The sequence below is a fragment of the Antedon mediterranea genome, chromosome 1 (assembly GCF_964355755.1).
Source record: "Antedon mediterranea chromosome 1, ecAntMedi1.1, whole genome shotgun sequence".
NCBI lineage: Eukaryota > Metazoa > Echinodermata > Crinoidea > Comatulida > Antedonidae > Antedon > Antedon mediterranea.
Genome location: NC_092670.1, coordinates 37,646,281 through 37,663,701, shown reverse-complemented (window position 1 = coordinate 37,663,701; position 17,421 = coordinate 37,646,281). Strand labels below are relative to the sequence as shown.

The following is a 17,421-nucleotide window of genomic DNA, read 5'->3' as shown; positions in this document are numbered from 1 at the left end:
AGCCAGTCATGTTTCTAGAGAACTATACTTGTTGAAAAGATAAATATAATAAATTCTTAACTTAGAAATTTAACTTAAATAAATTAAAGATGACTATGATAACTGGAGAAAGACTTTTTATAAATGTTTATTTAGTTATTTAGTTTGATTAAATTGTTCACCAAAAGTTTTTCTGCAAACGTTTAGAATTGTTTTTATTTGATGGGTATCAGCATAAGTACAAAGGTCACAACAATTCAAATTCCTTTCAATTGATCATTAAGGTTTCAACAACCAATGGTACATTAATTTATAAATAGAATTTGATTGTTTTAGATGCATAGATTTATAATAAAAAAAGTAAAGCTCTGTCTACACTATCAAACTTTATGTGACAAAATGTGCCCATATATAGACATGATGACATCATATCACTACCATATTTTTAGCATATCACTACCATATTTGGGCATATCACTACCGGTACCATATTTAGGCACATAACACTTTTTTGTCAAAAAAAGCTTAATTATTTCTTCCTTTATCACACTGCGCACATCCACTAATTTTCAATTTTGCACACTGAATTCTTAATAAAAAAAAACTAACAATAATATTTTATAAAACGTATCCCTGTTTTATTAACATTCTTTGAAACACTATAATAATGAAACGCCATTAGATACATTTATTTCATCAAATTCATTTAAAGACGGTTTTAATATTGAAAAATATGAAAGCTGTATATTACACATTTCTCTAATTATAACAATAATCATCATAATTAGTACTAATAATAAGAAGTGACAATTGCTATATAATGCAACAGGCAACACTCAATAATAATATAACACTTTTACACTATACAAATCTGTGACAATAGAAGCTGCTCTGCTATCAAAATTATACATTTTACAAATTTGGTATAGGGCCCTCTATAATTTCACAGTTGACAATAAGCGAGGTAGAAATCTATAGAGGGCGTGCTATATTCAGGATAAAATGAAGTTTACAAAACATAGAACATCATATGATATTTTCAGGTTTTTATGTGTGTATAATTTGGTATCTCTCTATGCAGTTATCATCCCAATTAACCTCTATAAATGTACATACAGTAATCTCCATCTTGGAACTCAATTTATTTAAATGAGGACCGTCTTCCATGCTGTTATTGTCTGCTTGGGACACACTTCTGACACTCTTTTAGAGCATCGCAAATAGGTTCATTTAATATCACTAATTTGGCAACTTTGTTTATAACACTAAATTACATAAATACTTATAAAATAAAATAGTAACATTATATATACATGGTAAAGCAAGGCATAAAAAGGGAACTTTGACTTCATAGTTTTAGTAAAACTATTTGACTAGTCGGAAATAATTTAGCATCATGATATGGCAAATAACGAAAGACCTTTATATTTTGAAAAATTGTATTATTCAGATATAAATTTTAAACAGGTATGGCATGCCAATAATGTCAAAGGTAATTGGGTCAAAATAACACCTGTTTATAGACAAATAACTAATTTTAATATTCATATAATTATATAAGCACCAAAACTCAGTGCATAGATCTGTGAATCATTTATGAGATGAGCTTGTGAAACCATTCATCAAAATACTGGTTTTAATTTAAATGGACCAATCAGAAACCACCAGGACACATTAGCAACCAATCAAATTGAAATTTACACATGGATATGTAAATATATTTAAGCAAATTATTTAGAAAAAAACTGATATATTTAGAAGAACATAACGATTGAAAAAGAGGAGGAATTACTGTATTTAGAATTCTACATCAATATTAAAAAAATAAATATTAAACTAAATAAATTGTATTAAAATTACAATATTGATTATATTATAGACAACTTTGAAACATATATTTTGTTAAAAAACTAATTCATGAAAATGACAAAATAGTCAAGTAGTATATAACGACATACAAATATTATCGCAATAACATAAAAAAACCAAACATATAAACAGTATTAAATATAATAATAATAATAATAGTAAAGAACTTATAACACAAGAATCTCCTGTTCTTCAATTTGCATTCAAAACAGAGTATCGGAAGTACAGGGTTAAAAGGTCAAACTGGGCGACGCCATTTCACAGCATGGAGCAGCGCCCCCTCCAAACTAGGAAGTCAATTACTCTATCCCCCCTAGAGTATTAGCAGATCCCCTCTATGATTTTGACTTTCTAATTTGATGCGGGCGCCCTACTCCATGGCTCACAATGGCGCCACCCATTAGCTCTATTAGCAAAATTGTTACGCGCTTCGGACGAACAGGAGATTCTTGTGTTATAAGTTCTTTGATAATAGTCACAAAGGTAATAAAAAAAAAAATCAGATTATTGAGTAAGCACCAAACTTAATTTGCATATTAAATATGGACCAGTACGGGAGAACAAAAACCTCTGATAAACTAAAATTTGTAAATAGATAAAAAAAAAGTTTTCATTACAAACAAAAATAATATTTCCACTCTCTGCGTTACTTACATTACATAGTATGCAACACTACGTTATTCAACATGTCGTTAACAGGTCAAAGGTCAAAACATTGTAGATGATAAAATATTAATGTGTGGTACGGCATCCGTACTTGCAAATTGATATATAAAGCTTTGTTTACACTATCAAACTGAATGTGATGTGCCCATATATGGACATGGTGATGTCATATCACTACCACATTTGGGCATATCGATACCATATTTCGGCAAATCGCACTTTTTTTGTCAAACTATTTTGATAGTGTAGACAGAGCTTTAAAAATATTGTCACACAAATTGTAATAGCGAGCTTTTGACCTTGCAACGACTTACGACCTACAGTATGATGTCATACTATTCGCTACGACTTACAGTATGATGTCATACTATTCGCATACATGAGTTTGGTTTGGCAATTTTTGTCAAGTAGTCTGATTCGATTTTTGTCAAATCTAGGTCCAGGTGATGACACTGGATTCTGCTATCACAGACATTCGCATTTTTGTGTGTACGTCCATCGCCAAAATATTGAAATTGATTTTAGTGATCTAGATGGCGACTTGGACAAATGCATAATTATGTTCTAGGTTATTACAAATCAAAAGCTCCTTATTTAGCCAATAATGATTTCATAAATTAAAATTAAATAATTTACAATTAGTTTTATACTTGGGCAATAGAACATTATGTCCAATTCTTTTTTAAAGTCATTACAAAATTATCGTTCCATCATACAAATTATTTTTATATAAATGGTATATGATTTAAAAATGAAGTTCACATTGAAAGCATTGATCAAATTCTTAGGCTTTTTAATGTAAAGCATATCCTAGTGAATTGTACATTTTCGACAGTGGTACAATAAATGTTACAAAATTATGCACAAATCTCAAACATAGGCAAGTCTTACGTAACCTGCAAACTTTAAGCTGACAACTATAACATGATACTTAGGGTATGTTCAGACTAAAAGTGCATACCTAGAAAAACTTTGGAGTGTAAACTCCAGATTTTTGCTAGGTCATGTGAAAAGGGTACTAATTTATACAGTTAACTTTCCCAATACCGGACTATCAACCACAAAACCAGACTTTTCTTGAGGTGCAAAAGGTCCTAAATTCTTTTTTTACCATTAAAAACACATTTGAAAAAAACTGAATTTCTGGAAAACCAGACACATATTTAGGCCAGAGTTGACCAGGTGTCCAGTATTGGCAGAGTTGACTGTATCCACCAATGGGTCAAGAGTCATGCTGTCTGAACAAGAGTGAACTAACTTACGCTAGTTTCAGATTGATAGGTCTTAACAAGGTATGGTATGACATGACAGGGATGTGAAATTTACACCGATACTAAGGCTGGGAAGCATAGAAATGAAGAGGCATCATAGCCTAGTGTGTACATATCTTGTTTTGGTGAACAATGATGTACAGGTAGTTGACTTTTGATTTTTCAGGCCTAGCCATTCCCACATGAACCTATGAAGCTTCTTTGTATATCCTCCATTTTTTACTGCTCTTGCTACCCACACATTTGAACTCTGACCCCCAAGATGGCTTTCTATATTTGTAGGTATGCTTTATTTAAGCACTGGGTCTGAACATCCTCCCAAGTACAAACTGACTAAGAAAGGGAAATATATGAAAATTACTCTTAATGTTACAATATAAAAATTGAAATGAGTTATTTTTCTTTCTTCCACAGATCTACAAATATGATTCTATTTCATACAAATGAACATCATTACTCGGTTTTACGATACTAAGCCAATTACTCGCTAGTAGATCCGCTGGAGAGCTACGTCTACGAATTATTTTTTCCTGCCGTTTTCGTTTCTTTTCTTCAGCAGCAGTGTTTGCTAAATTTGGACTACTATTGCGTAATCGTTCTTGCTCAATCCATGTTGTTAAATCTTTAGGTTTTAATGTGGAAGGCTTCAACTGATCCATAGCACTACGTTTCGACACATTCAAATTCTCCCGATTTGAATATTCCATTATTTTGTTAAAATCTGGAAAGTCTTTATTACCGCCGACAGTGTGACGACGACGGCGGTTTTCGCGTTGGTCCTTTCGTTCGCGCTTGATAGAGGACGTGTCTTTGGATTGTCGTTTCAGCTGCTTTGACGATACTTGATTTCGGTTACTAGGTTTAACAGTGTCTTTATTCATTGACTGGTGAGAATTTTGTTTAACGCGATCACGTTTTTCCATCGTGACTGTCACCTCGATACGACTGACCTTACGCGGAGAAGACGGCGTCGTCTTTGAAGCACTCTGAGTTCTATAAGCAGCTTCTTTATTGTTTTGTTTTATGTAGATTGGGTGCGGTCTATTTGTTGTTGAATTTGACATAGAAATCTTTTTCACTTCCTGCAAACGTTGTTCACGAGTCATAGCTTTATCCATCAAAAATGAATTATTATTATTTCGACCAAAATCATTGCGATAAAACTCGTGTTCCCATGACCTTTGAGGGATGCGCGACTTCTTCCCACCTTCGCGACCTGAATCGCTATCGCTCTCTTCGTAATCTGGGTCAAGTAATTTTCTAAGTCGTTCATCAAAATGTTCGGTCATGCTCTTAACAAATTCACTGTCCAATTCACCCATTGCTAAAGAGTTAGTCGCCCTCAGTTTTTTCAGAGTGGACGGTGATGCAGTTCTGTGTTCGCGCACACTTTTATGACGTAGTTCAGGGGTCATGGCTGTCGTCTTTGTTGATGACATAGTTCCGTAATCAGACGTAACTGACGTTGCGTCAGGCTGCATTTTTCTTTGGATATGATAAGCAGCCGAGTCATCATAATCATCGGGTACCGGAAAGCCCGAAATAATTTTATTTGAAACAGCGGAAATTTCTTTTAGGTAGTCTTTCCCGCGATATAAATCTTCAACGGCAACTTTATCTTCCGTTTGTAAATCCTCTAATGCTATTGCATGTTCTCGTTCAATTCTTTCTCTTTCTCTAGCATACATCTGCTTCCATTCTCCCTCTCCGCTTATCCAACCACTTGTTAGATGAGGCTCTTGACTTCGCAATAAGCCTCCAGTCCTAGGTAAGGAAACCTGGCTATTATCTGACGTATCTGATAACTTTCTACGCGTCCAAGAAGGCTGTCTTGTATAATAAGGTAAATGGTTTTTACGATATTGTTCACGTGCAACAGCGTATGTCATGACTGGCTCTTCCGTGTCAGACAAACCTTCGCTCTCTTTTGCCGACCTTGTATCCGTAGAACTTTCTGCGCTTTTCATAGACGAGTAACTATCTTTACGATTAATTACACCACCACCGCGGGGGCGTACACTGCCAGCAATAAAGTCACCGGTAGAGCCATATTGTTCTGTGTATTCATTACGTTCTTTTTGCAATTGCATAGCTCGACTTTGTACACCAAGCATGTCGGCAAATCCAAATTCGCTATCGCTGTCTTCGGAAATTGCCGTGGCTTTTCTATGCTTTCTTTGTTTTCTACTTCCTTTGGTTTTTGAAGAGTCACTGCCAGATTCACCTTTTAAGAACAAAATAATAACATTTAACTCAAAATATCTAGATATCCTATTCTGTAGTTTAGACAATGATGTTGAATGAGAGATTGGGGATAAGGGAAAATGAGCGGAATTGTACTGTAGAGGTTTGAAAACTGCCCTGTAGTTGGGGAAGTGGGAGAGGGGTAGGATCTGGGGCAGCAGTATTTTGTCTTACCTGATCCATCTTCTTTCCTCATCTTGCTCAGTAACAGATTAACGTCTGGTACTCCTTGTACCCCCTCAGATGCTGGTAACGTATCCACCGATAACATATCTTGACTATCGGTATCATCGCAAAAGAACCAATCACAATGAAGTATCACTGTCTCTACAATACGACATTGATCAGACATATCGGTCACCATTGCCACCATACTATCGTCGGCGGATTTGATTAAAGTCGGTCCAAATACAATCGCAAGATTCCTAGCTTCCATTTTGTTGATATCGTTATTTGCTGCAATAGCTTTTAAATGGTATGCCACAAACTTGAAAGTTTGGTAATGGTAATCTGGTAATTCATGGATCTGTTGACGTAGCGCCCACATACGTTTGACAGGTTCTTCGGTGCGATTTGCTTCAATAAAATGTTTGTATTGATGTTTTGGGATGATAGGATGTGGAAGCTTACGGAAGAATAGTTTCAGCAAACTGCTTATCACATGTACATCATGCCAACGCTGTGTGTTAGGAATTGTACAAAATATGGTTACTACAAAATATTGTAAACTTTGATAAAGATAATGATTATGATTTAGATAAGGATGATATTTGATGATTGATCAGGTTGAAGACAACAGATGTTTGCTATAATATACTGTATTTGCTGCATCTTTAAAGGGCGTTTCATACCTGTTCCAGTCCGGCACGGCAAATCTCCAATCGATTGTCAATGTTTCATTTTTATCGATGGGTACATATCTGCATGGAGCATCGTGAAAACGAAACATTGCAGTTCTATTCGCTGGAACGGAACCGTGCCAGAACAGGTGTGAAAGAACCTTTATTGAAGTCAATTTGAGAATATTTTGGAAAAAATTTGCAAGTAATTCTCTGGTGGGACAAACGACCTCCAGATCACCAGCCTGGCGTTCTTACCTCTAGACCATAGAGCTTTCACTGATGGCTAGTTATATATTCAAGCACTAGTAGACAGTGGGTACTGCACCAACAGGATGATGAATTTAATAACTAATTTGAATTAGCTGAGGTTCTCAAATTAACTTAATTATGATATTGATGACGATTATGATAAGGAAAGACTACTTACTTCATCCTCCAGGTTAATTTCATTTCCCTGATCAAGGTAATCCTTTAGTTGAGATACGCCAGCGTTATTTCCAGGTACACGGTAAATACCGATTGTATCAAGTCCTCGCTCCTCAACTATTGTACAACAAGCAAACACTACAGCTGGAACAAACTAAAAGATAAAAAGAGAAATTAAGTACAGAAGAAAAGATGTGACCAGACAAAACCTTTTGAAATTTTGTATTTTTATATATATATATATCAAAGAATACACTGAGGAAGGGATAGTATTGTCCAAAAGCTCTGCAATTTAACTTTGTGCTTAATTGTATTTGTATCTCTATTGAGATCCAGCCACTGATGCTCACAGCATTGTCATTTTTTCAGTGCTTATTTTATTTTTTATCTCTATTGAGATCCAGCCACTGATGCCCACAGCATTGTCATTTTTTCAGTGCTTATTTTATTTTTTATCTCTATTGAGAACCAGCCACTGATGCCCACAGCATTTTTATTTTTTCAGTGCTTATTTTATTTTGTATCTCTATTGAGATCCAGCCACTGATGCCCACAGCATTTTCATTTTTTCAGTGCTTATTTTATTTTGTATCTCTATTGAGATCCAGCCACTGATACCCACAGCATTGTCATTTTTTCAGTTATTTGCCTTTGGAATGTTAAATATTAGGAAAGTTTTTATAACTTACAAATCATTCAAATAGTTTACGAGAAAACAGTGTTTGAAAGTTTTCAATAAAATTATTTTTTAGCCCACAAACCACAAGACAAGATATGCACTGAAAATCCACTCATTGTTCATGTAAAGCCTTGTCTACACTATCAAACTTTATGCGACAAAAAATGTGATGTGCCCATATATGGACATGATGATATCACATCACTACCATATTCGTGCACATCACTACCATATTTGGGCACATCACACTTTTTTTGTCAAACTAGTTTGATAGTGTAGACAGAGCTTAATGAACTTACCTCTGTGAATGGAGATAGAGGGCAGTCTTCTAATAATACTCCAAACGTTGCAGCTTTTGCAGGTGTATCATCTATCAATTGATTTGCTGAGCTAATCTTTTTAAATCTATGTACCATTTTACCAGTCCATTTCTGGTTGGGTTTGCTACGTGGAACTGATTCCTCTGCAAAATAATGATCATATATTTATAATTATATCAATGAATATAGGAGAAAATAAATTAAAGGTTTGCTTACATAAAATATAAGCCTAACATAACATTATTATAACTCCTATTTTCTGATTACATTGTCAATAATTTATATATTTATTTATTTATTATTTGAAGGTTTGCATGGCGAAATCAAATGTTGATCTATGCTTTGATAGTCCTCAGGAGTAAGGACGATCAAAGCATATTGATCGAAACGTCAGGAAACTCAACAGTTCGTTTCAGAACTAATATATGTGGTGTACCGCAAACTTTATATCAACATTTATTTATTTATTTATTTATTTATTCAACTTTGTTTTACAAAGGTAGCTCTAACAACAATAGAAAATATAGACGACATTCAAACACAAAGAGGAATAGAAAAGTAAAAATTCTCAAACAGATTAAAAAAAGTTAAAATGAACACTGAGTGATGACATACAGTAATACAGTATGATTTTATAATTTATCTCACATTGATAACAGGTGCATTGTTATTATTTGAAACCTTACTTTATTCAAGTAGGCTAATTATTAATTACACTGCCGGATCTATTCCGTTATCGACTCAAAAAAACGATACGTGAGACAATCGTATTAGAACATGTGACCAGCAGGAGGAAATCTCTCAAATGAGAGGAGGAAGATTAACAGACCATTGTGCAAAGAATAAATAATTTGTTCCACTTTCTCTGGGCTTAACAGATACAAAGAATTTCTGTCATTGTTCTCAGAATTGGCCAAAGTAATGCCTTTTAAAAACAGAACATGTAGTGACCATTCTAGGTAAATGGTTTTCACGGAAAGAAATGAAAGTTGTGTCATCAAACCATTTAAAAATTTGGATCAAATTCTTCCATATTTTTCAGCCTGTCACTTTCATTTTTAATTGCTCTTTTTTTATTTTATTTATGGATTACTTTTATTTTTATGTGAACAAGCGCATAGAGGCTTTATTTTTTTTTTCTCTTTATGTGGGAGTATCCCACTTTTATTTCAAACAAACATCATATAGAGTATATAATAGTAATATACATTTTAATACAATTGCATTTTTGTTATCTGTTTAAATACAATTGCATTCATAGAGGCTTTATGCATTATGCGTCTAAAAGTCCAAATTTATTATTATTATTTTGTATAAAAATAAACTATTTTCATACTAAAAACATGTCATCAGATGTATCATACTTTTAGAGCATGTTAGAGCAAAGGACAAACAATTCTAATGAATATCGAATGATTCAGCAGGTGGGCGTGGCCTTATCATCTGTTGTTAGCAACCACATTTGAAATTTATGCATAAGCCTATGTCACACTGGACATATAGTGCTATAATTACAAATCATGGTAAATTGTTGTCTCTACCTTTACCAGCAGGCTTCTTAGAATGTTGTGGCATTGTCGGAGAGGAACTTCTTCCACCAAACTTCTTTCGTATGGGTCCTGGTGACAGTTGCTGTTTCTTCTCTGGTGGCACCGCTAAGGCTTGGGGATCCATCTTCTCCTGATGCTGCTGTGTCTTGCGTAATATCAATTCCTCGCTAACTACGCCCTTCTATTAAATAAAAAATAATGTAGTGTAATTAAATGTGTAATTAAATAATTAATATTTTGTTTATGCTTTACTGTACATTATCACATGGCATTTTTTATCCTTGATGATTAACTCTCATACCAAATAATACTACAGTATATTTGTATATCACATACTGTAACTCCATGACATCTGATTAGCCATGGTATATTTACCAAACAATTGGGTAAAGGTAAATCCTGTGTTCAATCTGAACATAGGAAAATGAGCTGTTAGGAGCAGTTCCTTTCCTTCCAGTTGCCTTATCCTCCCGATTTGTTCAAACCAGGTACTCATTTACAGCTGAGTGAACTAGGAATTGTTCTTATTGGGGAATTGAACACTGGGATTTTTCTGTATGACAGTCAAGTGTCCCAACTACTCGGCTATCCAACTATACCATAAAATATTTTTTTAAAGAAAGTGAATCTGAATGTAGGTGGTATGAAAACTGTGTACTCATCGCAAGAAGCTAGCTAGGCATGACACTTACATCATCGTCAGGATTGTTGTTGGCTTGAATTGCAGATATCCAGGCTAACATTGTTGAAGTATCTGCAACCTGTAGAAAATAAAAACGATGTACTTGTTAGTGAAGTTATAACCTGCTAGCATCAGATATGAATACAATAAGGTAAAACATATTTCCTGTGCATATTAGTGGAGATAATTTTGTAGATTGCTTGGTATTAATTATACTAAACTCTCCAATAAAATTAATCTTGTACTAAACATTTTTCCTGGACTAGAATATCAAATAAACCTTGACCATGTATAATGTTGATATCATTAAAGAGACCAGATGGTTAATTGTTTAGTATACTTAAAGACACACTTCACGATGTGTGAGCAGCCATTCCCTACATTGTAGATAACATACTTTATAGATGCCCAGGGCCCTGATTAGGCTGCCCTTGTAAAAACACATACATATTTGCATAAACACACAGTACTACCAATAAAAATAACTTCCTCGTTCTTATATATTGTGAGGTTTCCTTAAAAATTATCGATTAGTATGGTACTAGAGTCTTCTAGTCTCATGGAAAAGACGATTCATTATAATAACTGCATTATGAGTAACCAGTGTAGATTGCATGCATGAATAATCACCATACAATGCATGTATATCTGGAATAATTACATTTTTAACTCGTCGTCGTATGGTAGAAAACGTTTGAAATGCAAATTGTATCTTTAGCTATGAAATTAATAAAATAAAGAGATGGTGTACGTTCAATGATTTGATTGTTAATAAGAATAAGCACATATTCCAAGAAATAAACTACATGCAACAACCGTCAATATTATCACATTATCATCATTAATGTTTTAACATTAATTATGTAATCCTCAGAAATGATTCAATATTATGACATTATGTCATCAGGAAGTTCTCATGACATAATTAATGTTGCAATATTGAATGCTATTGTGATGATGGTGTATCATTGCTTGGTGTATGGATTATGTTGAATGCTATTGTGATGGTGTATCATTGCTTGGTGTATGGATTATGTTGAATGCTATTGCGATGGTGTATCATTGCTTGGTGTATGGATTATGTTGAATGCTATTGCGATGGTGTATCATTGCTTGGTGTATGGATTATGTTGAATGCTATTGTGATGGTGTATCATTGCTTGGTGTATGGATTATGTTGAATGCTATTGCGATGGTGTATCATTGCTTGGTGTATGGATTATGTTGAATGCTATTGTGATGGTGTATCATTGCTTGGTGTATGGATTATGTTGAATGCTATTGCGATGGTGTATCATTGCTTGGTGTATGGATTATGTTGAATGCTATTGTGATGGTGTATCATTGCTTGGTGTATGGATTATGTTGAATGCTATTGTGATGGTGTATCATTGCTTGGTGTATGGATTATGTTGAATGCTATTGCGATGGTGTATCATTGCTTGGTTTATGGATTATGTTGAATGCTATTGTGATGGTGTATCATTGCTTGGTGTATGGATTATGTTGAATGCTATTGTGATGGTGTATCATTGCTTGGTGTATGGATTATGTTGAATGCTATTGCGATGGTGTATCATTGCTTGGTTTATGGATTATGTTGAATGCTATTGTGATGGTGTATCATTGCTTGGTTTATGGATTATGTTGAATGCTATAGAGAGAAATGGCGAACCGCGATGACGTCACTCAAATTTCACCGAGTGGGTATAGATTGTAAACAAACCATTTCGCCACATGTTTTTGTATGGGAAATTCCGATGGGTTGAGTTAAAAAAGTAGGTAGAAAAGAACGTTTAAAACACACATAATAGCAGTATCTTTTTTTTTTTGCAACCCCTTAACGATTTTAATGTTATATGGGCAAATCTTAACATATTTTATTTTAATTTGGATTGAATTAAGACGCGTTTTTGTTATATACTGTACCCAGCTCTAGGCCCTAGATAGTTGGCCTGTATATGCTGTAGTACCTCGAGTACTCGAGCCTAGCACGGATTATCGGTTATTATAATAATAATAATAACACTAACAATAATAATATTGGAAATTCGTTATTGCATACTGTACTACTACTACTACTACTACTTTAGCTAGGGTGCTGCTAAGCCTCTCCTAGCTAGGTAGTAAGACTAAATAGAGCATCTCTAGTAGATGTAGGCCTAGCATTAGTTTCAGCTTGACAACTGCCATTTTGTTATGTGGCTAGTGATGCTTCCTTCCTGCAGGGGGCTATCGCCAGTAATGAATACTTGATAACACCATTCTACTATAATATTATAGGCCTAGTCTAATGTAGACCTACAGATATGAGATATTTTTAGGAATATGATTGTGAATGATGGATGACTTTTATACATAACAAGAATTATGAGCGTTACAGCAACAACATTGGTTAGACGACGCCATATTCCCGTGTATAAACATAGGAAATGTGCCGCCCTCAACGGTTTGTTATGATTTTATACCCACTCGGATTTTAGACGCCGGTTCGCCATTTCTCTCTATTGTGATGGTGTATCATTGCTTGGTGTATGGATTATGTTGAATGCTATTGTGATGGTGTATCATTGCTTGGTGTATGGATTATGTTGAATGCTATTGTGATGGTGTATCATTGCTTGGTGTATGGATTATGTTGAATGCTATTGTGATGGTGTATCATTGCTTGGTGTATGGATTATATTGAATGCTATTGTGATGGTGTATTATTGCTTGGTGTATGGATTATGTTGAATGCTATTGTGATGGTGTATCATTGCTTGGTGTATGGATTATGTTGAATGCTATTGCGATGGTGTATCATTGCTTGGTGTATGGATTATGTTGAATGCTATTGTGATGGTGTATCATTGCTTGGTGTATGGATTATGTTGAATGCTATTGCGATGGTGTATTATTGCTTGGTGTATGGATTATGTTGAATGCTATTGCGATGGTGTATCATTGCTTGGTGTATGGATTATGTTGAATGCTATTGCGATGGTGTATCATTGCTTGGTGTATGGATTATGTTGAATGCTATTGCGATGGTGTATCATTGCTTGGTGTATGGATTATGTTGAATGCTATTGTGATGGTGTATCATTGCTTGGTGTATGGATTATGTTGAATGCTATTGTGATGGTGTATCATTGCTTGGTGTATGGATTATGTTGAATGCTATTGTGATTATGGTGTATCATTGCTTGGTGTATGGATTATGTTGAATGCTATTGTGATGGTGTATCATTGCTTGGTGTATGGATTATGTTGAATGCTATTGTGATGGTGTATTATTGCTTGGTGTATGGATTATGTTGAATGCTATTGTGATGGTGTATCATTGCTTGGTGTATGGATTATGTTGAATGCTATTGTGATGGTGTATCATTGCTTGGTGTATGGATTATGTTGAATGCTATTGTGATGGTGTATCATTGCTTGGTGTATGGATTATGTTGAATGCTATTGTGATGGTGTATCATTGCTTGGTGTATGGATTATGTTGAATGCTATTGCGATGGTGTATCATTGCTTGGTGTATGGATTATGTTGAATGCTATTGTGATGGTGTATCATTGCTTGGTGTATGGATTATGTTGAATGCTATTGTGATGGTGTATTATTGCTTGGTGTATGGATTATGTTGAATGCTATTGTGATGGTGTATCATTGCTTGGTGGTGTATGGATTATGTTGAATGCTATTGTGATGGTGTATCATTGCTTGGTGTATGGATTATGTTGAATGCTATTGTGATGGTGTATCATTGCTTGGTGTATGGATTATGTTGAATGCTATTGTGATGGTGTATCATTGCTTGGTGTATGGATTATGTTGAATGCTATTGCGATGGTGTATCATTGCTTGGTGTATGGATTATGTTGAATGCTATTGTGATGGTGTATCATTGCTTGGTGTATGGATTATGTTGAATGCTATTGTGATGGTGTATTATTGCTTGGTGTATGGATTATGTTGAATGCTATTGTGATGGTGTATCATTGCTTGGTGTATGGATTATGTTGAATGCTATTGTGATGGTGTATCATTGCTTGGTGTATGGATTATGTTGAATGCTATTGCGATGGTGTATCATTGCTTGGTGTATGGATTATGTTGAATGCTATTGTGATGGTGTATCATTGCTTGGTGTATGGATTATGTTGAATGCTATTGTGATGGTGTATCATTGCTTGGTGTATGGATTATGTTGAATGCTATTGTGATGGTGTATCATTGCTTGGTGTATGGATTATATTGAATGCTATTGCGATGGTGTATCATTGCTTGGTGTATGGATTATGTTGAATGCTATTGTGATGGTGTATCATTGCTTGGTGTATGGATTATGTTGAATGCTATTGCGATGGTGTATCATTGCTTGGTGTATGGATTATGTTGAATGCTATTGTGATGGTGTATCATTGCTTGGTGTATGGATTATGTTGAATGCTATTGTGATGGTGTATCATTGCTTGGTGTATGGATTATGTTGAATGCTATTGCGATGGTGTATCATTGCTTGGTGTATGGATTATGTTGAATGCTATTGTGATGGTGTATCATTGCTTGGTGTATGGATTATGTTGAATGCTATTGTGATGGTGTATCATTGCTTGGTGTATGGATTATGTTGAATGCTATTGTGATGGTGTATCATTGCTTGGTGTATGGATTATGTTGAATGCTATTGTGATGGTGTATCATTGCTTGGTGTATGGATTATGTTGAATGCTATTGTGATGGTGTATTATTGCTTGGTGTATGGATTATGTTGAATGCTATTGTGATGGTGTATCATTGCTTGGTGTATGGATTATGTTGAATGCTATTGCGATGGTGTATCATTGCTTGGTGTATGGATTATGTTGAATGCTATTGTGATGGTGTATCATTGCTTGGTGTATGGATTATGTTGAATGCTATTGTGATGGTGTATTATTGCTTGGTGTATGGATTATGTTGAATGCTATTGTGATGGTGTATTATTGCTTGGTGTATGGATTATGTTGAATGCTATTGTGATGGTGTATCATTGCTTGGTGTATGGATTATGTTGAATGCTATTGTGATTATGGTGTATCATTGCTTGGTGTATGGATTATGTTGAATGCTATTGTGATGGTGTATTATTGCTTGGTGTATGGATTATGTTGAATGCTATTGTGATGGTGTATCATTGCTTGGTGTATGGATTATGTTGAATGCTATTGTGATGGTGTATCATTGCTTGGTGTATGGATTATGTTGAATGCTATTGTGATGGTGTATCATTGCTTGGTGTATGGATTATGTTGAATGCTATTGTGATGGTGTATCATTGCTTGGTGTATGGATTATGTTGAATGCTATTGTGATGGTGTATCATTGCTTGGTGTATGGATTATATTGAATGCTATTGCGATGGTGTATCATTGCTTGGTGTATGGATTATGTTGAATGCTATTGTGATGGTGTATCATTGCTTGGTGTATGGATTATGTTGAATGCTATTGTGATGGTGTATCATTGCTTGGTGTATGGATTATGTTGAATGCTATTGTGATGGTGTATTATTGCTTGGTGTATGGATTATGTTGAATGCTATTGTGATGGTGTATCATTGCTTGGTGTATGGATTATGTTGAATGCTATTGTGATGGTGTATTATTGCTTGGTGTATGGATTATGTTGAATGCTATTGTGATGGTGTATCATTGCTTGGTGTATGGATTATGTTGAATGCTATTGTGATGGTGTATCATTGCTTGGTGTATGGATTATGTTGAATGCTATTGTGATGGTGTATCATTGCTTGGTGTATGGATTATGTTGAATGCTATTGTGATGGTGTATCATTGCTTGGTGTATGGATTATGTTGAATGCTATTGTGATGGTGTATCATTGCTTGGTGTATGGATTATGTTGAATGCTATTGTGATGGTGTATCATTGCTTGGTGTATGGATTATGTTGAATGCTATTGTGATGGTGTATCATTGCTTGGTGTATGGATTATGTTGAATGCTATTGTGATGGTGTATCATTGCTTGGTGTATGGATTATGTTGAATGCTATTGTGATGGTGTATCATTGCTTGGTGTATGGATTATGTTGAATGCTATTGCAATGGTGTATCATTGCTTGGTGTATGGATTATGTTGAATGCTATTGCGATGGTGTATCATTGCTTGGTGTATGGATTATGTTGAATGCTATTGTGATGGTGTATCATTGCTTGGTGTATGGATTATGTTGAATGCTATTGTGATGGTGTATCATTGCTTGGTGTATGGATTATGTTGAAGGCTATTGTGATGGTGTATCATTGCTTGGTGTATGGATTATGTTGAATGCTATTGTGATGGTGTATCATTGCTTGGTGTATGGATTATGTTGAATGCTATTGTGATGGTGTATCATTGCTTGGTGTATGGATTATGTTGAATGCTATTGTGATTATGGTGTATCATTGCTTGGTGTATGGATTATGTTGAATGCTATTGTGATGGTGTATCATTGCTTGGTGTATGGATTATGTTGAATGCTATTGTGATGGTGTATCATTGCTTGGTGTATGGATTATGTTGAATGCTATTGTGATGGTGTATCATTGCTTGGTGTATGGATTATGTTGAATGCTATTGCGATGGTGTATCATTGCTTGGTGTATGGATTATGTTGAATGCTATTGTGATGGTGTATCATTGCTTGGTGTATGGATTATGTTGAATGCTATTGTGATGGTGTATCATTGCTTGGTGTATGGATTATGTTGAATGCTATTGTGATGGTGTATCATTGCTTGGTGTATGGATTATGTTGAATGCTATTGTGATGGTGTATCATTGCTTGGTGTATGGATTATGTTGAATGCTATTCCGATGGTGTATCATTGCTTGGTGTATGGATTATGTTTGGATATATTG

The 17,421-nt window shown here is 34.8% G+C and overlaps 1 protein-coding gene across 6 annotated transcripts in view; it reads right to left on the bottom strand.

The window, feature by feature from the left end:
• Positions 1-616: 616 nt before the first annotated feature.
• Positions 617-17,421, bottom strand: part of LOC140056925 (rho GTPase-activating protein 23-like) — an 86,213-nt gene continuing 69,408 nt past the window's right edge. For all 6 annotated transcript variants that reach the window (XM_072102486.1, XM_072102623.1, XM_072102696.1 and 3 more), the window contains 6 exons: positions 10,539-10,607; positions 9,838-10,027; positions 8,276-8,439; positions 7,299-7,451; positions 6,204-6,708; positions 617-6,009 (listed from right to left, as the gene is read on the bottom strand). In XM_072102486.1, coding sequence (XP_071958587.1) covers positions 4,202-6,009; positions 6,204-6,708; positions 7,299-7,451; positions 8,276-8,439; positions 9,838-10,027; positions 10,539-10,607 — 2,889 coding nt within the window. In that variant the 3' untranslated portion in view covers positions 617-4,201. The remainder of the gene's footprint in view (positions 6,010-6,203; positions 6,709-7,298; positions 7,452-8,275; positions 8,440-9,837; positions 10,028-10,538; positions 10,608-17,421) is intronic.